At 49.1% G+C, this 27,115-nt stretch overlaps 1 protein-coding gene across 2 annotated transcripts in view; it reads left to right on the top strand.

Annotated features, from left to right (window-relative positions):
- Positions 1–27,115, top strand: part of ANXA6 (annexin A6) — a 67,518-nt gene that overhangs the window by 20,531 nt on the left and 19,872 nt on the right. For both annotated transcript variants that reach the window (XM_010591967.3, XM_003404610.4), the window contains exons 3-17: positions 8,054–8,144; positions 8,906–9,000; positions 9,483–9,596; positions 10,466–10,556; positions 11,533–11,612; positions 13,228–13,284; positions 14,056–14,149; positions 14,905–15,000; positions 16,274–16,332; positions 17,553–17,675; positions 18,822–18,880; positions 20,734–20,812; positions 22,529–22,610; positions 23,866–23,960; positions 24,667–24,780. In XM_010591967.3, the coding sequence (XP_010590269.1) occupies positions 8,054–8,144; positions 8,906–9,000; positions 9,483–9,596; positions 10,466–10,556; positions 11,533–11,612; positions 13,228–13,284; positions 14,056–14,149; positions 14,905–15,000; positions 16,274–16,332; positions 17,553–17,675; positions 18,822–18,880; positions 20,734–20,812; positions 22,529–22,610; positions 23,866–23,960; positions 24,667–24,780 (1,329 nt within the window). The remainder of the gene's footprint in view (positions 1–8,053; positions 8,145–8,905; positions 9,001–9,482; positions 9,597–10,465; positions 10,557–11,532; positions 11,613–13,227; positions 13,285–14,055; positions 14,150–14,904; positions 15,001–16,273; positions 16,333–17,552; positions 17,676–18,821; positions 18,881–20,733; positions 20,813–22,528; positions 22,611–23,865; positions 23,961–24,666; positions 24,781–27,115) is intronic.

The following is a 27,115-nucleotide window of genomic DNA, read 5'->3' as shown; positions in this document are numbered from 1 at the left end:
AATGATATTGTCAGGGTTCTGCCTCTGTGAACTGGGCTTCCTTTGCATGGCTTCATTTTGGATAAGCCCTTCCCTTCTTTGGCAGACTAGCCACCAGCACTTCCAGACTTCCAATCCACTACCTTGGCAGTCCCAGGGGAAACAACATACCCTGTTTCCAACAATTCCAAAGGAAGTCCTAGGTTTGGTTCTCATTGGCTGAGTCTGGGTAACATGCCCTGTCATGGAACCAGGTGGTGAATCAGCCCCATCTGAACTGCATGGTCCAAGAGTGGTTCCCCCAGGAAGCCGAATGGATATAAGACATACAAAAGCCAGAGAGGGTCCTCTCGGCTCTGGAGGTAGCAGTGTTACTTGTCAACCATTTGGGATTAAATTTCCCCAAGAAGCCTTGGGAGACACTAACTTCAATCTTTTGTGGTGTATGACCAGTTTGGTAAGCAATAAAATTTGAGGCATATCAGAGCTTTTACTTCTGTGTGTGGCCAGGATTGAATTCTATCCATGGTCAGAGTTAGGGAGTCCCTCTGTGCCAGTGTTTGCCTGAGAGTGATCCTTGTTGGCCAGTGTCCTCCCACAATATGTATTATAAATCCTAACACGTATAAACCCAACCAAACCCATGGCTGTCTATTCCAACTCGTAGTGACCCTATAAGATAGAGTAGAACTGCCCCATGGGGTTTCCAAGGCTATGATCTTTTACAAAAGCAGACTGCTACTACATCTTTCTCCCACAGAGTGGCTGGCGAGTTCGAACTGTGCCACCAGGGCTCATTCCTAACCCCTATACCTGTGGTTGGAGCCCTGGTGGTGTAGTGGTTAATAGCTATGGCTACTAATCAAAAGGTCAGCAGTTCAAATCCACCAGTTGCTTCTTGAAAACCCTATGGGACAGTTCTACTCTGTCCTAGAGGGTCGCTGTGAGTCGAAATCGACTTGAGGGCTATACCTGTGGTTATAATTCCATTTGGGAATGGGTTTTTTATTATGTTAATGAGACAGTATTAGTGTAGGGTGTGTCTTAAGTCAATCTCTTTAGAGATACAATAGAGATAAAACAAGTGAAAGAGCAAGCAGAGATGGGGGAAGAGAGAGAGAGATGCAAACCCACATGAAGATCGCCCAGGAGCAAAAGCTCAAAAGAGACAGGGACCTTTTTCCAGAACAAACAGTGAGAGAGAAAGCCATCCTCTGAGAGCTGGTACCCAGAATTCAAACTTCTAGCCTCCTAACTATGATAAAATAAATTTCTGTTTGTTAAAGCCGCCCACTTGTGGTATTTCTGTTCTAGCAGCACTGATGACTAAGACAGCTGGCCTAAAAGAAAGAGAAGTGGTCGGTGGGATGGTGGGACAGGGAGAGAAAGAGTAAGCTAAGGGACGCCTGACTTAGCTCCTCTTGTCTCTCACTCCAGCCATGGAGATGCTGGCCACAGAATAGTAATACAGGGGCTATGTGATCTTGCATGAGTCCTTTACCCCCTCTGTGCCTTAGTTTCTCTTACTAGGTGGTTGAGCTCAGTGATAACTAAATTTCTTTCCTGTCTTTAAGACCTGCCATCCAATGAACCTGGGCCTAAAGGATATTTATTTTCATTTTTGAATAGTGTGGTGTGTTCTGTGAGAAAGGATCCATACTCTTAAAAAAGTCCTAGCCTGTCCACTCAGAAAGTCTTGGGCCCCTTTCATCCACTGAACAGAGTACTTTGCACGAGAGGCCACTCTGACCAGGAGGAGAGAGTGTTAGTGGTTATGGGCAAAAGTCCAAAGCGGAACTCATCTGTTCCCCGTTTCCTTCATGCAGTCATCCCAGAGCTACTTCTTGAGAGACATTCAGATTGCAGAATTCTAGATGACCCAAGTGGAAAGAGCAAGGCCCCGGAGATCAAAGAGGCCAGGACCTAGGTACAGATAGGTCTTTGGACTCCTGGCCCAGTGGTGTCTGGCCATGCCATCTGCCTGGCTGACCTTTGGTTTCTTGTTGCCATGAGCAGGGAGCCTGTAGAGGCCCTGTAAGCAAAAGTCCCAGGGTGTGAGGGCCTTAGGGCCCCTCCTCCCATTTCTTGGGTTGAAATTCCAGTGCACAATGATAAGTGCTCTGATGGGAAAGGATACCCTGTCCAGGTGGATGGAATGAGGAAAGTTGCCTGAATAGAGTGACCTAGAGGGCAAATAGAGCTACTAGGGTAAGAGCTAGGGGGCCAAGAGTAGTCTAGGTAGAGGGACCGGGAACACGGCAGAAGGGAGTGAGGGAGTGAGAGGGTATAATGTGTTTAGTAATTTAGTGTGCAAGCCCTAGGGGCATCAGTGGTTAAGTGCTATGGCTGTCTGCTAACCAAATGGTCAGCAGTTCAAATCCACCACCTGCTCTTTGGAAACTCTATGGGGCAGTTCTACTCTATCCCATAGGGTCACTATGAGTTGGAATCAACTAAACAGCAGTGGGTTTTTTGGAGTAGAAGGATTTGGGGGAGGGGAGGGAGGTTGCAGAGAGGAGTGCAGAAAAGTCTTCCGTTGAGCTGGTTTGTATCTATGCTTTCAGTTATTGGCATCCCAGCTCTGCTTCTAGGGTCCTTGCATTCCCTCCCTGTCCCCAAAACACTCACGCAGAGCAAGCCACTCTTCTCTCTTCTCTAGTCCTGTCATCCCAGTTCCTTCCACTGTGATAATTGTGGTGTTTTCCCTATTTTTACCTCCAGAAAATGGGAACTTGAGGCCCAAAGAAGTGATGAAATAATGCGGTTGTCATAGAAAGGTCCTGGGAGACAGTTCTGGGGCCTGAGTCCCAGGGATGTTTTGGGATTTGAACACAAAAACCAGTTGCTGTCAAGTTGTCCAACTTTTGGTGGCCCCATGTCTGTCAGAGTAGAGCTGTACTCCATATGGTTTTCAATGGCTGATTTTTGAGGAAGTAGATTGCCAGGCCTTTATTCTGAGGCACCTCTGGGTGGATCAAACCCACCAGCCTTTTGGTTAGCAGGCAAGCGTTTAACGGTTTGCACCATCGTAGGCATGAAAACATTTTGAGAACAGTGTGAGAGCTGTGAAGATGGGGCCTGCATCAGGGCCAGTCAGAGTGGCTCTTGCGGGAGTCCTGATCCGGCAGCCCTCTCTCTGGGTGACTTCTGCACCACGAGAGTCAGGGCCTGGGCTCCTGTTGCCAGCAGCAGCAGGGTGGGGCCCAAACCCTCCCAAGCCCCAGGGCCCAGGCTGCTCACCAGCTGGCACCAGGACCTGCTGAATATTTCAGGGTGGAGAGTACCTTCTCCTCTCTTCTCCCCTCCCTTTACCCCTCCCCTTGCTCCTGGGTACCTGAGGCCAGGAACCTGTCTGCCAGATAGCACAGCTGTGTAGGTGAGGTGGGGGAGGAGAAGCCTGGGAAGCTACACAGGTGGCACTTGGAGATGGCAAAACTCATGAGTTTATATGAGAATGACTGATAGTGGGAATCCTGGATTGGATGATGTTAAGGACTTGCCCCTCTGTCTAAAAGGGAACCTGTGCTAAGATACTGCACCCCTCCCACCCCTTCTGGTGGCTGTGGTCCTCTCTGGGGTCCTGGGATAACCTGGCAGGACTGGTGCCCATTCCCTCTGACTAATCCTCTGTTAGCTGGAGGATTTTATTACCTTTTTTTATCATCTCTATTATCCATAGAGAACCCCATAGGAGACCAGCATCGCTGCTTGCTAAGCTTGCTGCCTCTAAGTGAATGTTTTGATCCATAAAGGGCATTATACTCCCTTTCCCCCAGCATGGCGTTGCCTCATCTTCCACCAGCTTCAGCCCCTTCCCAGAACACTGTCCCACCTGCACTGTATGAGGGGGAGAAGCATGGAAGTGGGGAGCAGAGATAAGAAAGAGGGTGGTGAGCTTGCTGTCAAAATCTTTGCCTTCATCCTGGGGAACACTCTTTTGTCTTCTCGTTCCCTCCTGGCAACTTACACTTTCATGATCTAAGCGACCTTGAGTCCGCCCATGAGCACTGAAGAACCAAGACGCTTGTCACCACCAATATACGTGTCCCAGCAGAAAAGTGAAAACATTCTCTAGATCCCACAGCTCAACCTTGGGAAAGGTATTAGTTTGAACCATATAAATTTGCTGCTACTCAACTGTTTATGACCTACACAAAAAGGCAAGTTAGTAACCTGGTAAAAAATGTCAAAACACTGGTGATGAGATTAGGAGTGGAGAGCTCTGTTTCATGGATAAGAAAAATAATGCCAGAGTGCTAGAGCCTTGCTGTACCCTGGAAAACCATGATCTCAGGCCCCCTGTGCTTAAATGGTATGTTTAGAGCACCACCAACTACGACTGTTGCTGCCCTCCTCCTCCCCAGGAGTCTTTAACTGTTTAATCACCCTCCAATCCAACCTCATTTCTCCACTTGCTTCCCTTTTATCCCACCTGATCTGTCTTCCAGGACTTCCAGTCCCTGGAATGTCCCGGCTTGCCCTTGTCTCCAGGCCTTTGCCAAGCTGCCACCTCTGCAGGGACACCTTTCCCTCACTACCTTTTCCCTCCCTCCCCTACCTAAGGGGACCAGCTGTTATTCATCCTTATGACTCAGCTTAGACTATACCTCCAGGAAGGCTTTGAACTGCTCAGAATACACACACAGCCATTCATGCATCCATGCATCTATGAAACACATACTTAGTGAGTGCCTCGTTGTGCCAGGCCCTGCACAAGGTGCTGGAAATACAACAGCGAACAAGGCAGACACTGTCCCTGCCCTCATAGCACTTTTTAGAGGAAGTATCTCTTCTCTGGTTCCAGCGTTACTTTTAGCATGTCTACCACACCGTAACAAGTAATAAGTTGTCTTCGACTCATGGCAACTCCATGTGTGTCAGAGTAGAACTGTGCTCCACAGAGTTTTCAATGAGTGATTTTCAGGAAGTAAATCACCATAGCTTTCTTTCAAGGTGCCCTTGGGTGGACTCAAACCTCCAACCTTTCCGTTAGTGGCTGAGCATATTAACTGTTTGCACCACCTAGAGACTCCTGCCACACTGTATTATAATTGGAATTGTTATACATCTCCCCTACCTGACTATGAGCTCTTAGGGGTCCCTCGTCCTAGCACTTACTAGGTGCTCAATAAATGTTGTCTGAATGAATGAATGAATACTTGGAAAGGCTGCAGGTGGCATCAGTTGCACTGCAAGAGCGAGTGTCTAAGAGTGTGAGAAGCTCTTTTGGTCTCATGGGTTGGACAAGCATGCCCACTTATAGCCTTGAAACAGGGTCCAAATGGCACAGAGAGGACACAGACCTGCATAACAGCAGCTGTGTTCCGACGGAGGAGGCAGCGGTGGAGTGAAATAACTCGAGTGTTTTGGTTTTCAAGGGGAGGGGCACTGGACCTCTCTGGCAAGGGGAGAAACTGGGCTGGGTGAGAGGCTGGGTGGCGGTTGTCCCTTCCTTATCTCAAGTCCCTGCCCTGTATGGAATCTGGAGGGAAAGGAGAGAGCTTGGTCCATTGGAGCCTTGGATGCCCTTCCCAGCAGGGCTGCTGACTTGCCTTGTATCTTGGATAAGTCATCTTCCCTCTCTGTTTCAGGGGGGTCTCCTGGGATACAGGTGGCAATGTGAAAAGCAGCCACCCTCATTTGGTTCTCACTACATGGTTCTCATTGAATCCTGTTGGCGCAGTGGTTAAGTGCTTGGCCACTAGTTGGCAATGCAAACCTACCAGCAGCTTCTCAGGAGAAAAGACCTGGCGATCTGCTCCTGTAAAAATTGCAGCCTATGAAACCCTACAGGGCAGTTATACCCTGTCATAACAGGGTCACTGGGAGTCGGAATCAGCTTGAGGGCACACAACAACATGTGATTCTCAGGGTGGCCCCAGCATTGGAGAGACCACTGCTAGGAGGCCAGTGCCTGGAAAAGGCCCCTTCCACCGCCTTCCCTTTAGCATCCTCCATCTCAGAGCCCAAGCTGTCACGGAGCCTTCATTCCTTCAACCAACCCAGTCACAGTTACTGTCCCTCTGGTTTCTGAGCCAAGCACTACACTGGATGCTGGAGATATGTGGCTATTCTTCTTATTCATGGTTATTTGTCTTTTCATCACACAGTCTCTGTCCCCCATGGAGTTGAGTATCAAGCGGAGGCTTGAACTAAGCGGTCTTTAGGGCTATAGCAAAGCAGTAACTATAATTATAACAAGGCCTCTTGCATCTCCATCCCACGAAGCTAATATTGTCCGCTCTATTTTTCTGATATTGCTGGGCTGAGGATGACCTGAGAGAAACACAGAGGCTTTGGAAAGTCAGATTTCTGTAGGACACCCATTTGTTCATTCATCCATCCCTCCTTCAGTCGCTGTTTATGCTAAGAACTGGGAATATTGCAGGGCAGACCTGGTACCTGCCTTCCCAGGTCTTGGGTGGTGTGGTCAGCAGGGATCCCTTGGGCTGCAGAGAGAAGTTGTGGTGGTAAAGCCGCCATGTGGCGGGGGTGGGGGAGGACTCAGGACACCCCTGGTTCTGGTGTTAACTCCTGTTTCACTGCCCAGGGGTGGGATCAGGTTGCAGGGGATTACTGGTGGCAGGAAGAGGGCTGTGTCCCTTTCTGGTCACCTGACCCGCCAGAGCTTTAAATAGCAGCCCTGCACCCACCTGCATACCTCCAAGGAGTCAGCCTCTGCAGACCAGTCCTAAGAGGATCCAGATTCCTGGCCCAGGTCTTGTGAGCTCTGGGAGGTGGGCTTTGCCTTGGGAAGTACAGGCCATGGCTGTAAGCCCACTCTTTGCCTGTCCCATCCCTAATCATTTAAGACTTGTGGGGGCCACCCCCCCAACCTCTTCTTCCATGAAGCGTCTCCTGGTTCCCTCCCCCAGCTGGAATCAGCCTCCTCTGTTTTCACATTACCTTTCCTTTGTCTTAGCTTATTTATCACAAGCTTAAGGGTAATGTGTATGCTTATCTTTCTCCTACACTGGGCCAGAGCTCTGGCAGAACAGGGATCAGTCCTGTTTCTCCAAATCTTCAGCCCTGCCCTGGGTCTGGCCCAGATTAAGTACTCTGTCACCTTGCTGTGTGCCCAGCAACTTGGGCTCTGGCATCCTCAGCTGTCCCGCACCCGATACTCATCAGTGTCGTCTAGCTGACCCACATCTGACTTCTCTGTCAACCAGCCCCATTGTGCATTCAGGCTTGATGTCGAAGACCCCCTGGCTTCCTCCACTCCCCTCAGGACCCAGTCAGCTTGTCCTCAGAGGCCGGTTCACAGCTCAGTTTGCTGCGCCCACAGGGGCAGCGGTGTATCTTTGCACTGAACCCGAGGGTGGCTGTGAGCCCGAGACCCCACTCTCCCTAGCTGGCAGCCACAAGGTTTCCGGAGCTGGAGGACAGAGATCTGGGCTCTGTGTGACCTCCAGCAAGTAGCTTCCCTTCTTTGGTCTTGATTTCTTGGTCTCTGTGATAGAGGTAATCTTAAGTGTTTTTCCAAGTTGTTGAAGCAGTCACAGTAATGGAGGCGGGAGGGCTTTGTAAACTCCAAACTAGGAACACACCAGTTGCCTTGGCGCCAACTCATGGCGGCCGTGTGTGTATCAGAGTAGAATTGTGCTCCATAGTGTTTTCAGTGGCTGGTTTTTTGGAAGTAGATCACCAGGCCTTTCTCCTGAGGTGCCCCTGGGTAGACTCAAACCTCTAGCCTTTCGGTTAGCAACCAAGTACGTTAACCATTTGTATTGCCCAGGGGCCTCTTGTGAACTGTAAAGTGCCATAAAAATGTGAGGGGCTTTTGTTACTCTTGCAGGAATAATTTCCACCCTGTGTACTCAGCCACCCTTTCTTACCCCTCTCCTGCGTCCTGCAGAAATTGGTGTAAGGCTGTGGGCCTCGGCTGAGCCACCCTCCCTTGGGGAAGTGGCACCATCCTTTGAGCAGATTTCAATAGGTAGTATGGGAAGTTGTCTGCACCCTTACTCAGGGTATGTGTAGTCAGCTGCTTGATTTTGCAGGGGAAGGGAACTCAGCCCTGACTCCACCCAGGCCAGGGTTAGCAGCTCAGCCTCTGTTCTTCTCTCCACAGGGTGCCAAGTATCGGGGCTCCATCCATGACTTCCCGAACTTTGACCCCAGCCAGGATGCCGAGGCTCTGTACACCGCCATGAAGGGCTTTGGTAGGTGCTGGGAAACCACAGGGGGTGGGGCCTGCAAAAAGGACGATTCATTGAGGGTGTGGGGTGCTCCCCAAATGGGAGTATAGCCCAGAACCTTTAAGTGCTCATGGAGGAACAAGATGTACTCACTCATTCTTTTGTCTCCTCTTTTTATTAATTTTTCACTTGATCTTAGCCAAAAGGCCAAGAAGCAATTATTTTTAATAATTTTATAAAAATTTCAGACAAATAAAAAGTATAAAGAATAATAGAAGGACCCATAGACTTACCACCTAACTTAAGAAATAGAGCTTCTTCAGTGTAGCTGAAGCCTGCCTGGTAGGTACCCCTCCGGATAACGTCACCCACCCAGTCCCTCCTTTCCTCTTGGAAGTAACCACTACACTGAATTTGGTGCTCATTATTCCTTTTATCACTCTGGAGTTGAAAGAACCCTGTGCTGGGTGTTAGAACAACTGGTTTTCTCTCAGCCAGACTCACTGTGAGATCTTGCTCCTCACTGGGCCTCAGGTTCATTGTTTGTACAACGAGGAGCTGGGTCAGGGCCTTCGGAGCTCAGACAGTCTGTGTTCCTTGATCCCTCTCAGTACAGACCTGATAAGTCCTCATAGGCTCCCCCCTTCCTCACACCACAGCTTCACGAGCAGAAGGCTCATGCCAGGACTGCAGAGAGCTGTGAGGCCTGTGTCCAGGACAGGGGCAGCCCTAGTGGGCTTCCTGGAGGCAGGTTAGTAGGGTGATGTGTGCCCTCCCTCTTCCAGGCAGTGACAAGGAGGCCATACTGGAGCTGATCACCTCCCGGAGCAACAGGCAGAGGCAGGAGATCTCCCAGAGCTACAAGTCCCTTTATGGCAAGGTAACCATGGCAACGGGAGGGCAGATGGGATAGGGGAGTGGTTTTACCCACTCATGTGTTCATTCAGGTTTTTTCCTTAGCCCTTGACTCTGGGTCTGTCCCTGGGTTGACACTCCCGCCCTCTGCTCTGTGTCTTCTCTCAGCCTGGCATCATTTAGCCACAGATAGGTCCAGAGCACCCGCTGTCTGCTGGGCGACATTGGTAACAAGACCAATGAGGTCTCAGCCCTATGGACCCAGATAGTGGGGGGACAGATGGTGCACAAGTGGACAAGCAGACAGTGGTGGTGAGAGGTGCAGTGCTGTGCACTTGAACCTGCACGGCCACTTACAGCTGTGTGACTTCAGACATGCCTCTGTGTCTTAGCACTGATGGTAGGACACACCTCCGAGAGTGATGATTCATGAGATGGAGCCAGTGCCTGTGCAAAGTTATCCTATAACTACTGTCCCCCTTTCTTCTCCACCCCCTCCCTCCCCAGGACCTCATCGCTGACTTGAAGTATGAGCTGACAGGGAAGTTTGAACGACTGATTGTGGGCCTCATGAGGCCACTTGCCTATTGTGATGCCAAAGAAATTAAAGACGCCATCTCAGTAAGAAGCCTGGGGGGTGGGGAGTGCGGGCAGGGGGTGGTTAATGGGAAGATTCCTGGCTCTGTGGCAAGCATTCAATGAGCCCTGCATCTACCCAGCTGATGCACCCTGCTTCATGAGGCATCATGCTAAACCCTGCCCTGAAAGGGCACCATAGTCTCCTCCAGGTGGACAGATGTGGGACAAGTGTTGGTGTGAAGCTGACCCCATGCAAGGCGGCTTTTGGCCCACACTCCCACATCAGGAGCTTACAGTCCTGAGGATGCAAGATGTAGGGATGTGGAGACAAATAGTGTTGAAATATCCAAGGCCAAGGGCATTGTAAAGGAAGCCAGGAGGGTGAGACGTGGGCCTGGGGTGGATTGAGAAGGTTTCTTAGAAGATGGGGGATCAAGTTAAACTCAAAATCCTGGAGAGGATTTGGTTGATAGGCGTGGGAAGATCGTTAAAGACTTGGGGGAAAATGGCAGGAGAGGTTGTGGCAGTGTGTCCAGGAGTAGCTCAGTTTGCCTAAGGTAGAGGGTTGCCCCCTCGGAAGCATGGAAAAAAATAGCCCTTAAATGTACTGAGCACTTCACAGTTTACAAAGTTCCATGACCTTTGCCTCAGATGAGCTACTCAGCAAGAATTGATTTCATAATCTGATACACTTGGCAGTGGTAGAGATTAGTAAGTCCCCAGTATTCTCGTGGGTTTGGCAGAGGCACTAGTATCATCTCCATTTTACAGACGAGAAAATTGAGGCCCAGAAAATAAAGGTTTTTCATGCGAGGTCAGAAAGCAAGCTGGTGGCAGAGGCGGAACTAGAACCCATGTCTTTTATTCTCAGTGCAGGTCTTGATTCACATGTGCTCCTTCTCATCTTCCAGGGCATTGGTACCGATGAGAAGTGCCTCATTGAGATCTTGGCTTCCCGGACCAATGAGCAGATCCACCAACTGGTTCAAGCATACAAAGATGGTGAGATGGGCAAGAGGGGCCATTCAGGTGCTTCAGATATAAAATGAAGGCAATTGCAAAGTGTGGAACCTAAGACTATCCATCTGTTTTTCCTTTTCATTGTCTCTCATCCATCCATTATTCCATCCATCCATCCACCCGCCCGCGCGTCCGTCTGTCCATCCGTCCATCTGTCCGTCCATCCATCCAATAAGCACCGGCTCTGTGCTGGGCACTAAACTATGTTCTGGGGATATGGGGGCGGATAAACCAGTGCAATCCCTAGAGCTTATACAATAATGAAAGAGACAGACAAAAAACAGATAAACATGATGATGCGTTGTGCTAAGTATTATGGAGCAAGCAAACAAGATAAGGAGAGACGGTGTTTAACTAGAGAGGACCTACTTCAGACAGGTAGTAAGGGAAAGCCCGTCTTGGGAGAAGACAAGAAGCAGCCAACTGTATAAAGAGTGGGGAGAAAATTCCTCCAGGCAGAGGGAACAGCAGGTCCAGAACCCGGAGGCTGGTATAAGCCTATTAGCCAATATGAGGCTAGAGAAGTAGAAGACGGGGCAGGACAACACGGAGCCTTGTAGGCCAAGGTAAAGAGACAATGTTTTATTCTAAGTCCTGTGGGAAGTAGAGAAATATTATGATCAGATATAGGCTATAAGACAGTCACCCCTATTGCTGTGGATTGGAGTGGGACCAAGAACAGAAGTAGAACAGTTAGAAGGTTGTAGCCACACTGTTCAGGTGAGAACAAATGGTGTCCAGATCAGGAAGGTACAGAAAGCAGCAGAGAGAAGGGGAGCAATTCCATTTCTTCACATCATGGGTCAGTACAAAACAACTGAAGATACACCCTGGGTCTTGTCATTAGGTGGTGTCGACTGGGTCTTGGGCTTTGTAACATATACCTCATCATTTTGTGGGGCAGCAGGCTCTTTTCCCTCCTGGGGATGGGATCGGAGCTTGTCTTTCTTCCCTGCAGCCTATGAACGGGACCTGGAAGCCGACATCATTGGCGACACCTCTGGTCACTTCCAGAAGATGCTCGTGGTCCTGCTGCAGGTTGGTCCACCCTGGAGCTCTGAGAAACACCCTGGAGCCCAGTACTAGGGCGCAGGCCAGACTGGCCCCTTCCCTTCTGCTCCCCCAGACAGGGCGGCTTGTAAGGAACACCTTGGTGTCTCCTCAGTTGTAAAGTCCTCCTGTTATCCTGAGCTCCCTCTACCACTTCCCATTTTATCCTCTGAGGCTTGAGATTGTTTCTGTGTGGCTCTCCTGGGTGTAGAGTCTCAGAGTCCCCGTGTCTGTTTCTCCTAGTTTGCACAGGCAGGTGTGTTTAGGTGACCTGCATTTCCCTTTGACACACATACCTTCCCTTTTGTGCCCAGGAGTATCCTCTCCTGTTACTTCTCTCCTGCCATGGTGTCTTCACCAGCCATGGCCCCTGCATGGGGATACCAGCAGGGACCTGGTGTTTCCGGGGCTGCCCACACCGTGTCTCCTATACCCAAGCCCTGCCACCTTCTCCCACCCCTCCCCAGACCAGTATAAAACCAAAAAACCAAACCTGTTGCTGTATAAAGAGACTATAAAGAGGCTGCACACTGGTGTCCATGGCTGAATTCAACCTGCCAAGTTGGATTTTTTTCTTTCTTTTCCCACACAATGTTTAAAAAAGAAAACAACATCGAGTTAGTTGCTAACATTTAAAAATAGGGATATTTTATCCAAAATGCAGATTTCTGGATGCTTTCAAATAATGGAAAGTTCTGGCAACAGCAGGCCTCCTTTTCTGCCTGACTACAGTGGCCAGGAGCATGCCCCTACCCAGCCACCTTCACGTGTACTTTACCTGCCTGGCTCCACAGGAATCTGTGACCACAGGCGCTTTGGGAACAAGTACTGTGATGTCTCAAGCCCAGCCTCAAGGACCAAACCTATGTGAAGCTTTATATATAAGTTAAGCTACCACTTTCCTCCGCATTTTACACCAAACCTCCCAATTCTTCTCCTCCCATCACCGTAACAACCCACATCCCATATTAAGCAACTGAGGAATTAGCAGGAGAGACTTCAGGAGTGGGAAAATGTGACCTTTGCCCCCATTTTCAAAGCAGTTTGTTCTGGAGAGGAGAGTTCCATCCTGTGATCTTTTTCTCTTATGGGCTCTTGGCACCTTATCGCTGCCCATGACCACCGGAAAAGCGCTAATTGCCGTGCAGGTCCTCTTAGCATCTTTTGTGTGTGTGTGCTTTAGATGAAAGTTTACAGAGCAAACTAGTTTCCCATTTGGTATCATTCTTGGGGAGTGTCATGAACAATGCCAGGACCTGAGGCAGGGGCCATGCAGAGCACAGGGCCCTGTCCACCAGTATGTCCTCAGTACAAGGCTCTGACTTCCTTTGGGATGAGGGCACATGGAGGGACCTTGGTTAGTCTCAGGACTCCCCTATTGGATCCCAGCACTAAGGATGAAGGGAGAGGCCAGCAGGGGGACGCTTAGAGTCCCTCCAAAACAGGTGCTGAGGTCTTGATCCAACGGCAGCTGTATGTCATTGTTCCTGGACACCTCTGGGCCACCAGGGTTTTCCCAGCCCTTCCTGTCTCCACCGCTGGCATGCAGACCTTGCCCCTTGCTCTGCTGGTGGAAGCATGTATCCCTTGTCTCTCTGCCCAGGGCACCAGGGAAAATGACGATGTGGTGAGCGAGGACTTGGTCCAGCAGGACGTCCAGGTAAGCGAGCTCCACTGCAAGTCACCCAGCACAGCAAGGGAGCCTGGAGAGACGGGAAAGGTTGGGGGCCCTGGGAAGGGCTGGCGGTGAAGTAATTTGTATCATATAGCGGAAGTAACTGACCCATGGTGCTTTGTTGAGGAAAGGGTTTAAGTTATCTTTCAAAGTTATATAGCATATATAGAATTTGCAAGATGTGTATTCTGGAGCTTTCATCATTTGTTCATTTATTCATTCAGTTAGAAAATGTTTATTGAGCACTTACTGTGTGCCAGGCACTCTGCTCAGCAGTGTAGAATCACTAATGAACGAAATTAAACAGTACTGGGAGAGCCAGGCATAGATTAACCACACAAACATATTCTCTATTGATAAACTGTCCATTCCAGATGTTTTCAGCACCCATATATGTGCAGGGAAAGATATAGAGGGTACTAAAATATAGCCCCTGTCCTTGAGGAGTCCACATAATAGTGGGGAGACAGACATATAAAGAAATTATTATAATGTATATGGGAGCCTAGAAGAGGGAGGGAGGGAAAGACTCCGGAAGGGCTTCAAGAAAAGGGGAAACATTTAATCTGGGCCTTGAAGGTTGAATAAGAGTTTCCCCAGAAAGGGAGAAAGGCATACTGGTGTGTGCAGAAGTTTGGAGGCTAGCAGTTGCTGGTCTGTGTAGGGATCAGGCAGCAGTTCTGAGTGGCTTGGCCAGTATGTCCTGTCTCTACCGAGATTTCCTCCTTTAGTAAAGTCCCATCTCTTCCTCTTCAGGACCTGTACGAGGCGGGAGAACTGAAATGGGGAACAGATGAGGCCCAGTTCATTTACATCTTGGGAAATCGCAGCAAGCAGCATCTTCGGTTGGGTAAGCTCCGCGGAAGACCCACAGCTTGCCCCCTTGTGTTGTGCCAAGAATTCTTTTCTCTTTTCCTTTTCTTTTCCCCTAAGGGAACATGATAGCTTCTTCATCCTCAACCCAAATACTAGCCCTGATTTTTTTTTTCCCCCTTTTTAAAATAAATAGACCTTATTGTTTAGAGGGAAACTGGTGGCGTAGTGGCTAAGTGCTACGGCTGCTAACCAAAGGGTCGGCAGTTTGAATCTGCTAGGCGCTCCTTGGAAACTCTATGGGGCAGTTCTACTCTGTCCTCTAGGGTCACTATGAGTTGGAATTGACTCGACAGCAATGGGTTTTATTGTTTAGAGCAGTTTGGGGTTTATAGAAAAATTGAACCAGGTAATTGGGTATATCCATATACCCTACAATTTCTTCTTTTAACGTCTTGCATGTGGTACATTTGTTACAGTTGATGAACTGGTTTATATAGTCCTTCCCCAAGTCCTAGTTCCATTTATTAGCAGTATGCTCAGCCCTGCCATCTAAGTACCTGTCCCATCTTCATGTTGGAGAGTGGGGTGCACAGTCCCCCACCAGCTCCCCCCGCCCCCAGGGTGTTCCATGTGGCTGGTGATATGTGTGGACCACCATTCCACACGTACCAGCCTTAGCTAAATGTTAGGCAGTCAGGTCCTGGCCAATGCACCCTCCCCTTTAGCAAACTTTGTTTCTGCTCACTGTTGGGACACTTCTGGACATCCCTGTCTCCCTGCCCAACTCAGTGTTTGATGAGTATCTGAAGACCACGGGGAAGCCTATCGAAGCCAGCATCCGAGGGGAGCTGTCCGGGGACTTTGAGAAGCTTATGCTGGCTGTGGGTATGTCCTGACACTGCATTCCCAGGGGCTCTGAGGGGTTCTGGGAAGACTAGTCCAGGACCCAGGGGCTGAGAAAGGAAAGGGGGAGTTGTGTGGAGACAGGAAGAGAAAACCAGATGGGCAGTGAATTCTCAAGGTGGAGCCAGGGCAGGTTGGCTGAGGCTGGGGAAGGGAAGAGAGTTGGGCCTCAGATACAGCTGTCCTCCCATTCCTGTCCCCAGTGTGTTAGGGAGAGGAAAAGCACTGAACTTGAGTCAGCATAGTAATGACCAAGAGAGTAGACTTTGCCGGGCATCTCCTGTGTGCCAAGCACTGTCCTGAGTGCTTTCCCGCATTGCCTTGTTTAATTTTTTAAAGACCCAGGAAGGGCCACAGTCTTTATCCATTTCACAGAACACGATACTGAATTCCAGGGAGACTGAGTCACTTGCCCCAGGGGTTGTTTTGTAATGAGTCAGAGGTACTCTGAGCATGAGGGATGCCAGAAACCAGCTGGTCAATGGTGGATTCAAGATTCAAACCCAGGGCTGCCTGATTCCAAAGTTAGCATGCTCGGCCCCAGTAGGACATAGCCCTCCATTAGTCCTTCTCCCAGATCTCTTGTTGACTTTGGAGCAAATCAGTTACCCTCATGGACCCTCAGTTTCCTCATCTGTTAAATGGAGTGGGGAGGAGGAGGATGGACTCCCTAACCCAGAGGCCCTTGTAAGTCTGGCATTCCTTGTAAGTCAGGTTGTCTAAGCCTGGAGTAGGTTGTGTGGCTAGATGTCTTGGGGGTGACTTAAGTTGCAGGCAGAGTGAAGTTATAGTCTAGGCCTTACCTACATGCCCTGAGCTGTCCCCCCACCAACCATATTTTAATTAGTTGGGTTCTGGCCCACTCTGCCAGTAGGTTCCAGAGAGATTCAGCTAGTCACCTCTCTGGTGTAGCAGAATCTAAAACACTTTTCCCACCTCCACCCTCCACCCTCCACCCACCCACAATCTGGCTCAGTTCTTTGTAAAATCCAAAAGACGCTGAAAAGATGGATTGAGTCTTTGAGATCCACTACCCAGATTTCAGTGGGTCCATTTCCAGATTTCTTTATCCCCTGGTCTTATGGTAAAAGGGGTGCAGTTCTGGGGTGCTCTGGGACTGCAGGCTATAAGGAGCCAGGGTTCTTCCTGTGCTTGAACTGGATGACCTCCGAGAAATAGAAACAAAAAGGGGTCAGGCCACCCGTTCCCCTTCTGAGGCCATGGAATAATTCCATCTCTCCATCTCTCTTTTCAGTGAAATGCATCCGGAGCACCCCAGAGTATTTTGCCGAAAGACTCTTCAAAGCCATGAAGGTGAGTGGCGGGGTTGATGTGGACAAGGTTGGAGAAGAGCATCTCTGCCCACTGCCACAGGACTATTGAGGCTCTTTGGCAAGACCTTGGGGTCCACTGGCCAAGAGAGTCTTCAGGCATTGGCTACAGAACTAACTGTGGTGATGGCGCCATGTCCCACGTGGGCTCCAGAGCCTGGGATGCTGCCTGGTCACATGCCCTCCCATCCAAATACCTGCCCTTAACCTATAATAGGTCAGAGGGTGCTGTGACAGCCTGCACACCATCCATCCAGCCTATTGGACTTTTAGCCCACACTTTTAAGAAATATTTATTAACCGGAATGCCTATACGTAGCGTAGGTAGGTACAACCACTTTGGAAAACATTTTGGCATTATCTGATGTAAGACTGACAGTGCACATCTATAGCCTAGTAATTCCACTCTGGATGTGTACACAAGAACTGTGCTTCTCAGTATTGTACACATATGGCGCCCATAAATTGGTATTTCAGTGGCACACTAGGGAAAACAAGTGTAGTCATTTGCTGCCAGCACCTACACGCCTAGGAACTCAGGCCTTCCTGGTCCTGTTTGGCCCTCCCAATGGGACAAAGTAGACTGTAGCCCATTCTCGGTCCACCAGCATGCCATCGTGAGGTTAGCTAGCTCTGCCCCAGGGAGATGTGTGCACATATTTACAAGAATGCTCCTAGCAGTATTGTCTATGTTAGGGGAAAAAACTAGAAACGACACAAAGCCCATCAAGAGTCGCATGGAATAATAAATAGGAAGTGGTATGTTTACAAAGTTCCAAAATGTGCAAACTGAAACAATGTATTGCCTAGGGATACAAACTTAGAATAAAATTATGAAGAAAATCAAAGAGAGGAATGGTGCATGAGGGGAAGAAGGGAATAAAAGCAGGCAGGGCCACACAAGGAGCTTCTGAGGGAATGGCAGTGTTCTGCTTTTTTTGTTTCTTTTTTTCATTGCTTTATTGTGATAAGGTATATATAACAAAACATTGGCCAATTGAACATTTTTTTAAGTACATTTCAATGACAGTGGTTACGTGCATCATGTTATACAACTGTCACTACTCTCTGTTGCCAAATTATTCCACCACCATTTCCTATTGTTCTGAATTTAAGCTTTTTGCTATGAAAATAGTATTTCCAACTAAGCTTGGGGTTGTCAGCACTCTGGCCTCCTCAAACCCAAACCCACTTCTCTTCCAGGGCCTGGGGACCCGGGACAACACCCTGATCCGCATCATGGTCTCCCGTAGTGAGCTGGACATGCTGGACATCCGGGAGATATTCCGGACCAAGTATGAGAAGTCCCTCTACAGCATGATCAAGGTGAGCGGAGCTAAAGGGGGTAAAGAGAGGGACAGAGAGCTTTCTTCCAAGACACAAGGCTTGGGAACCACCCATAGTAGAAGAGTAACAGTCCTAGAAAGCTGGAGTCTCTTAGAAATTCCAGGAGCCCCTGCCTTGTGGCACATCCGGGGAACCTGAGGAGACTCAACAGAGATACAAGCATTAGGGGGTGGGGGTGCCTGTGAGAGGTGAAGCGAATGAGGAAGGCAGAGCTAGATCAGGAAGGGCGTCCAAGCTGAATTAAGAATGAGAACCCGCCCTGAGGGCAGTGAGATACCAGTCTCCTGGAGGAAGGGGGAAGTCTGAGGAACACCAGTGAAAGTTCATTTGGGGTCCCTCAGCCCTGGGGTTGGTGATGGCTCTAGGACTTCCAGCCCTTGAGGCTTTGCCAAGCAATAGATAACAGAGTTGGTTTTCCTCACTTTTATAAAGCTTTACGAGGGTGATGGCAGAAGAGTTTCAATCTGTGTTCCCCGAAGTGTGTTTCCAAGGAGGAATATTAATAGGTATTACAAGCAGAAATGTCATATGGGAAAATAAGTTTGGAAAAAACTAGAATAAATAAAGATAAATTGATTTGTTTACTTCAGAGGATTTTGAAGATATTATGAAGCTTCGAGAAGAATTAGAATATGCCACATCTATCAAATGTACATTTGTTTGATTTTGACATTCCCCAATGTTTTTGCTTTGGATCCCTGTTTCCTGGAATATTTCACTTGGAAGCTGGACTGGGGATCATCTGGTCATAGTGTGCTGAGGCCAGCTCACACAGGCTGGGGGAGGTAGGGGGGCAGCGAGCATCTCTTCTCTTCTCAACTCTGTGTTCAGTGCAGTCACGTTGGTAACACGAAATTGTCCGTGGTTGGAGTATTTACACCACAGAAATTGGCAAATGCTACACAGCAACACTCTCACACCGCTGCCCCCAAGCCAGTTGTTAAATATTTGCCAGCACACCACTGTCTGGCGGTCTCAGAACTTCCAGGCAGGAGGAGAGTCCAGGCTGCTCTGAGTAAGTGGTCAGTCTTCCCCTAGTTTGGGCTCTGTAGAACTGTCTCTCCCTGTGTGAGTGGGGCCCAGGGCTGGGTGACAGGTAACCTTTCCCCCCGTCTTTCTTCCCAGAATGACACCTCTGGCGAGTATAAGAAGGCCCTGCTGAAGCTGTGTGGGGGTGATGATGAGTAAGTGGCTTCTTAGCCCCGGGCCTGGGAAGGGGGCTAGGGGTAGCATGCTAGGGCTCTCCTGGCCCTCATCCCAATGGATGGATTGAATGAGCTTGGGAGTCATCTGACCCAGGAGCACTGCACAGGTAAAAGGTGGCCTTTCGGATGTCTGTGGTTCTTACAGGCCTATGTGCCTGAATGTCTATGTCTGAACATGAGTGTGGTCTCCTATACATGGAAATGTCTGCTGTCATGAACTTGGAAAGTCTGGGGTTGTGGATCAGGAATCAAAATGTGAGGGTCCAGACCCTTCTGTGTCATAGCTGTTCCATCCTGTCAAAGGAGAAAAATAAAAACTCCTGTTCTGCTACTCGTTTATTGCACACGTTTGTATTAAGTGCTTTCTGTGTGCAGGCACGGGGAACAGTCTGAAAGGGTATAAAGGTCATTGCAGGGCAGTGCTGTGATGGGGAAAAGTACACGTGCTTATGAAAGCGCATATGGGGCCACTGACACAGACAGGGGAGGCTCTTTGGAAACAATGAGGTGGAGACCCAAGGAGGAAGATGAGGAGGAACCAGGTGAAGAGAGGGTCTGGGGAAGAATGTCCTGGATGGAGGAAACGGCCTAGTGATGAGAAGGAGCAGCCTGAGTTTTTTTATGTGACTAAGGTCACACTTTCAGACTGCTGGAGAGAGAGATGAGACGGGCAGGTGGGCAGGGTCTGGTAGCCTCATCCCTGAACGTGGACCTCTGCTGTGGGTAGTGGAGAGCCAGAGCCTTTGAAGAGATTAAATTGGTACATGATTTCACAAATTTCTGTCTAGGGAGGGAACTGTGGGTGCTCTGATTCCCTCCTCTGGGGCTTTAAGGGAACCAGTTAGGTAAGGAATATGACAGTCTTCTGTTACCCTTTATTAAGTGCCATATTAAGTGCCATAGGGGCTGATTAAGTCAGCATTTACCCAGCACCTTAGGTATTCAGGAAACCCTGGTGGCACAGTGGTTAAGTGCTGCAGCTGCTAACCAAAAAGTCAGCAGTTTGAATCCACCAGATGCTCCTTGGAAACCCTGTGGGGCAGTTCTACTCTGCCCTGTAGGGTCACTGAGTCAGAATTGACTTGACAGCAGTGGGTTTTTTGGTTTTTAGGTACTTTGGAGGAGGAAATGTGGAGATGACATGGCTGTAGTCTACTTATTGGCTTGTTTGAATAGGGAGAGTTGGGCAGAAATGACTCAGATTATAAGGAATAAAGGGGAGGTTGAAGGATTGGAGAAATCCTGTCCTGTTCAGGCCCTGGAGCCAGGAAGGGTACTGAGAGGATAGGTTTTCAGGAGGGCTCGGGATGAATGGATGAGGCAGAGACTGGAGAGAAGGCAAAGCTAGATAGATTTACTTAGAGTGGGGCCCTCCGAATGGCCATGTATTTGTGTGTGTGTGTGTGTGTGTGTGTGTGTGTGCGTGTGTGTGTGTGTATTGATCGCACTCTTTGCCCCCCAAGTCCTACCCTCAAGTTGTCCCACTCTTCTCTGAATCCCAGTTCCCCGACCTCCCACCCCTTCATTTACAGAAATATTATTTGCATCTCCTTTCTTTGTATGTTGGGAAGCACACCCATTTGTCCGTCTGTCTGTCAGGATGCATGAACATGTGCGTCTGGGAGAATTTTTATCCATTTACGCGTTTTCCTTGTCTGCCTGGGTATGCATGTCTTGGTTGGGGCACTGTTCATCTCTCCCTGGCATGACTGTAGATTTGGGTGGGTCTCAGGGTGGTTGTGTGTGTGTGTGTGTGTTGGGGACATGCTAGATGGGCATGTTGCCCACCATGATGTTCCCTCCTATCCTCTCCCCAACCCCCTCCATTCCAGTGCTGCTGGCCAGTTCTTCCCGGAGGCAGCGCAGGTGGCCTATCAGATGTGGGAGCTTAGTGCAGTCTCCCGAGTAGAGGTCAGACCCTCCCCACCTCCTGCCTGACCTCTTGACCACAAGCTTCCACTCCTTTGCTAAACCTTGCTGCTCCTCTGGTTGGCACATGGCTGCCCCCTGGTGGCGAACCTGAGACATCGATTCTCACACCTGAAGCTTCCTTTTCTTCTCTGGAGTGATGAATATCGGGGTGGGAGCTCCATGGGGGCATCTGATTCCTGCACTAACTTCTAACACGCTGGGAAGTGTTCTGGCCTATTACCGCTTAACTGAGCTTGCTGAAGTGGAGACCTGCTTGGTCCAGTGGAGGGATCTATCCCATCCTGGGTCCAACAGTTGGGTTTTGGAGGCATGAAAACTGAGAACAGCGGGCACTCCAGGGTGCACTAGAGGGCTCGTGGGTCTCCTCCTGAGCATCCTCAGACTCTGGGTCCACAAGGTGGGAACAAAAGGCTTCGCGGAAGTATTTGGGGCAAACCGTTCCAGGGACTGGTAGCACTTAGTCCGTGGAAAAGCATTTGGGACCTTGGATTCTCTGTTACTCACTTCCTGTGCAACCTTTGCAAGTCCCCACCTCTCTCTGGGCCTCTGTGTCTCCTCTTCAAAATGAGGGTGTTAGACATGATGATTTCAGCGGCCTGTGAGGGTTCTTGAGCTCTGATGTTCTATGACAGCGTTTCCCAAATTATGTGGCAGGAACCATCACTGCAGGTGATCTTAAGCTGTACAAGAACTGAATTTAATTTAGGGGGGACCGACATGGCATTAAGTAACATTGACTCTCACATAATGAGGAAGTCACTCCTTTTGCAGTTTCATCAACTTTTCTGGATTACGTCAGAGTCCCGGTTTGGTGCCATGCCACCATTCTTCTAACATGTCTGCCACACTTGCTAGTTTTCCTTTTTCACAAAGCGAGAGCCAACTTTCAAGTTCAGAGTTTTTGGCAGGCAGTGGCATCATGCTGAATTTAGTGATGTTTAACAACATCGTTTTGTTTTTACTACGTTTCTTTACATGGGTTATTATCTGTTCATGGCACATGATACAGATTTTTGATTCATGGTAGTGACATGAAATTATTTTCATTGATCAGGCCATTTAACAAATACTTTTCGAGTGCCTGCTACGTGTCAGGCACTGTTGTAGGTACTTGGGGTACGTTAATGGACAAAACAGAAAAAAAGATTCTTTAGGAGTATTTAAATACATTTCAAAATGAATGCATTTAAATAAAACAAGTCGAATTAAATAAAAATATTAAGAAATAACATAGGGTATATGCGAATATGGAAGTCATTGCTAATGTCATTCAGGGGTGTCTAAAACTTGGAAAACTCTGTCTAGCATTTCAGAACATTTCTGTTGGCTTTTCTGGGGGAGTGGCTCTTTAAGAGGCAGAGGGTGCTGGGGGCAGGTCAGGATTCGGAGGGACTAGGGAGGCTCCAGTGGATAAGCAGCCACAGGGGAGCCGGACAGAGCTGACTTCTGGGGCAGGAGCCAGTCCACCTTTCCCTTGACTGTCACTTGCCCTGCTCCCAGGCCCTGGGTGTGTGTGCGTCTCTCTCTCAGCTCTAGGGCAGGGATCTGTCTGCTGTGCCTTCACCCCTGCCTCTTTCCCTCAAGCTGCTTGGTTTGGGGCTTGCTGGGAAAGCACTCCCCCATGCGCATGCACCTCTCCCAGCCTGGCCCCTGGGGGCCTCCAGACACCTGCTGAGTCTGTCTGCTTTCTCACAGCTGAAGGGAACTGTGCGCCCGGCCGGTGACTTCAACCCAGACGCAGATGCCAAAGCACTGCGGAAGGCCATGAAGGGGCTTGGTAAGGGGGGATGAAAGGGGCAGAGGGTGGCAGGTTTGACAGTGGGCTGGGCAGGAGGGGAGGGGAGAGGCCTTTAACTACAGTCTGTAGGATGAGGATGACTTTCCCTGAGTCTTCCTGAATATAGGGAAGAGGGGAGTGAGGGTTTGTAAGACTTAGCACAAGCTGTTCTGGGAGACCACAGTGCCCCAGCCCCTCAGAAACATCATCCTGGTGTGAAAGAAGATGCTAGGTCATAAGACTTGGGTTTTTACCTTGACTTTGCCACTGACTCACAGTGTGACCTTGGGCAAGTCCTTCAACCCTTCTGGGTCTCAATTTCCCCATGCATAAAATGAGGCTGATGGACCCTATAATCTGAAAGCCCTACTTCTGGGCGGGAGCGCTTTCATTCAGCAGCCCCCCTACGCCTCCACTGGGCAACCGTGGGAAGAACTCCTCAGCAGGCGACTCCTCTGTGGGTGGCGGGGTGGTCTTGACCACTGCCCCCGGCTGGACCTGTCCTCAGAAAGGCTAGCTGAGGACAGAACATTGAGAGTTTGGCTCCATTGCAGTCTATTCTCCCACAATTTGTCCAACACCAACTCCCAGGGTCATAGGTTAAGTCCTTCCCTTCCTGGGCCCCATTTTCCACATTTCTCTCATGGGAGTAATAATACCTGCCAAGCATATCTAGGGCTATAAGGTGATAGATGTCAACATGCTTTGAAAGATAGAGTCCGGTGCCGGCTCTGGGGTTGATGGTGGTAATCTGAGAGGCAGGAAGTAGGATCCTAATACCTCTAAGAGTCAGCCTGCTGTGATTAGAGGGACTTGTGGTCCAGCTTTTAGGGCATAGGGTCCCTAAAAGGACTTAGATTGTCCAGGCGGGAAGGATTCCTTAGTAGGTAACTACGCCAGCCTTTTCATGTTGTGATATGGAAACAGAGTCCCAGAGATGGGAAAGGACTTGGCCAAGGGCAACAGCCATTGCCAGAGCCAGGACTAGAACTCAGAGACCCTGACTCCCAACCCAGTGTTCTCTGCTCCCCAGGTGTCCCCTTTTCTCAACCAGCAACATGCCAGAAGGAAGGGCAAGGAGGGATCCAGGGGGAGTTAGTGGCTTGAGTGGAGGCAGGTTCCCAAGGGGCTTGGGCACACCTGGCTGTTCAGCCAGGCTTCCGCCCTGGGACAAGGCCTGACAGGTAGCCTTTAGGGGCACTTGAGCAAGCCGACCTGTGGCCTTCCTCTGAGGTGTGTGGCTTTGTTGATTCAGGAACTGATGAGGGAACCATCATCGACATCATCACACACCGCAGCAATGCTCAGCGGCAGCAGATCCGGCAGACCTTCAAGTCTCACTTTGGCCGGGTAAGAGCCTCAGCCTGGGCTCATGTCCACACTCTTTCTCTGATGGAGCTCAGCTGGTCACAGCCAGTTCTGCCCAGCTGGGCACCAGGGTCTTCTTGGCAGTGGGGCCCCATGTGCTCACCTTGGAGTGTCTCTAGCATTGGGTTAGGGCTGCATGCAAACACCTCTCTCTGCTCCCCCAGCTCCTTGTGGTCAACAACACCATGTGAGCTGGCTCATTGGAGTAGGAGGCTCAGCTCCGGGCCATGATCAGGGATAGGAGTTATTTTGATGTAATAGAGCTGAGCCCCCCACGGGCTGGATTGCTGCGTTGGGCTTCTCACAGTTCCCTCCACACAGAGAACTGGACTCAAGGTTCCAAAGCTGAGTTGGTGATCGCTGTGGCTTACTGGCATCTGCCTGAAACTAGTGAGCTTTCCCAAGGATGGAACCATTGCCCTTCAGTGCCACCCCTTCCCTGTCTCTTGCCTCCAAGGAGAGCAGATCTTCCTCCTGGTTGGTTCCCCCCACCTGCTGCTTCTTTAGCTTCATCATGATTTTTAAGCAATAAATCGAACATCAGCAAAGTCAGACTTAGGCTCCCACCATCCCCTGTATCCACAATCCTGTTGTGGAGCCTGTTTCCTCAATCTATAACTACTCCGTGTCCCGGGTCATGTGTGGGCAAGTGCTGATGTTGGCATCACCTCGACTCTGCCCTTTGCAGGACCTAATGGCTGATCTGAAGTCTGAGCTCTCCGGAGACCTGGAGAGGCTGATTCTGGGGCTCATGATGCCACCCGCCCACTACGATGCCAAGCAGTTGAAGAAGGCCATGGAGGTATGGCTAAAGGGGTGCTGGGAGGTGCTCCTCATAAGCCCAGGTTTGTTGATTCTAACTTTGTAATAGAACCCCTTGCCCACCCAGTTCAAACTAGTGAAACACAAAAGAGAATTTTAGATCTGGTTTTATAATAATGTTGTGTGAACTCTTGTCTGTCTCCCATTCTTGGCTCTGCTTTCCTTGTGTTGGCTTCAGTCTCAGGCGGCCTTTCTCCTCGTGGTGGCAGAATGGCTTACATGTATTCTATCAGCTGGCAGCCCCAACAGAAAGAGTTCCTTCTTTCTAGGGGTTCCAGCAAAAGTCTCAGAATTTCTCTGGTTAATTTAACTTGGGCCACATGTCCTATAACCAGAGGGGTCTCACAGAGCAAACACAGGAAGCAGGATGGATCTGGAAGGAAAACAGTAACTGTCAGAATCTGTATTCTGATTCCATCCCTGTCACTTACTCGCTGTGTGAAGTTGGGCCATTTACTTAGGCTTTCTAAGCCTGTGTGTCTTCATCTTTGGTATGGGAACAATCATCCCTGCCCTTCAGGCAGGGGCAGGGTCATGATTATAAGGTGCACTGTTAACTCTAAAGATCTAACCCCATGACTAACAAAGAAAGAGCATTATGCCCTGACCCAGCTGATACCGGAGCTGCTTTTCTTCCTCAGGCACTAATTGTAATAGAGGCTACTCTTTATTAAGAACGTAGAGTACCAGAACTACTAGACGGTGCCCAGCTACCACCACCAGCTGCTCTGACAGGGATCACAATAGAGGGTCCCAGATAGAGCAAGAGAAAAACGTAGAACAAAATTCAAATTCACAAAAAAAGAACAGACTTACTGGTCTGATAGAGACTAGAGAAACCCTGAGAATATGGCCCCTCCTGAAGTTACCCTTCAGCCAAAGATTAGACAGGCCTATAAAACAAACAATAACATACATATTTCAAACAAGTATATGTGACTAAATGGGCACACCAGCCCGAAAGCAAAGGCGAGAAGGAAGGAAGGGACAGGAAAACTGGTCGAGTGGAAATGGGGAACCGGAGGTTGAGAAGGGGAGAATGTTGACACATCATGGGGTTGGCAACCAATATCACAAAACAATTTGTGTATTAATTGTTGAATGAGAAACTTACTTGCTCAGCAAACTGTCACCTAAAGCACACAAAAAAAAGAACATTCAGTACCCTAGACCTGTGCTCAGTATATTAGCTCAATTAGTTGTCTCATCACCTCCTGAGGGAAAGTTCTTACTTTTCCCGAGTTTACAGATGAGGAAATGGAGACTTGGAGGTTAAGTAATGTGATCAAGGTCACAAAGCTATGAAGTAGCTGAGGTGGGATTCGGACAAGTCTGTCTGACTCTAGAGCCTGCAGTCTTGACAAACACATGAACCACAAGGGCGTTTGTCCCCCAGAGGATTAAGAGGAGAACAGCAAAAGGAAGTAGAGGATGTTAAAAAAAAAAATTTCTTAGGCAAAGCAAATTGAGATTATTGTTCTTTTGAACTTCCTAAACACAAAAGCAAATGACCTTAACGCATGGAGTTCAGATGTAGAATTAACCTGACCAACCCTTTCCATTACTCCAGTTTACAAATGGGAAATTGAGGGAGGCTCAGAGAGTGAGTTAGGGAAGGACGGGGCTGGGCCCTGGTTCTCAGGACTCTCCCATTTCCTCACCACATTTTATGAAGAGACTGTTGGGAATCTCAGTCAGGCCTCAGGTCAGAGAATCCAGGGAGTAGTTGAGCACTAGGCAGTAAACTCTGTGAGGGCAGGGGATGTGGCTGTCTTTTTTCTTATCATTGTAGTCCTAGCACCTTGAACACTGATTTGCACATAGTATTTGAATGAATAAATGAATCTTGCACCCCTCTACCCTTGCCCACAGCCTCTCCACCTTACCTCCATGTGGAGCTCTTTAGAGTAGTTGGCTCCCCAGCCTAACTCAGTCCAGAGGACCTAATGTCCATGTTATTGTTGTTAGATGCCCTTGAGTCAATTTCAATTCCTGGCAACCCCATGTGACAGAGAAGAACTACCCCATAGGGTTATCTAGGCTGTAATCTTTATGGGAGCAGATCCCCAGGTCGTTCTCCCATGAAGCCACTGGGTGGGTTTGAACCTTTCGGTTAGCAGCCAAACATTTAATTGTTGTCCCGCCAAGGTTCCTTATCAGTCCGTATATCACTCATCAAATGCAAATATAAATAAATCTAATACGTTTTTCCCTTAAAACACAAAACTCTTTTCTCCTGATGCAATAATATATGTTAACTGTGAAAACTCGAGAAAATATAGACCGAAACAAAAAAAGAAAGTAGAAATCATCTG

The sequence above is a fragment of the Loxodonta africana genome, chromosome 2 (genome assembly GCF_030014295.1).
Source record: "Loxodonta africana isolate mLoxAfr1 chromosome 2, mLoxAfr1.hap2, whole genome shotgun sequence".
NCBI classification, from domain to species: domain Eukaryota; kingdom Metazoa; phylum Chordata; class Mammalia; order Proboscidea; family Elephantidae; genus Loxodonta; species Loxodonta africana.
The sequence above is the reverse complement of the archived record's forward strand: the minus strand, read 5'-3'. Positions and strand labels throughout refer to the sequence as shown.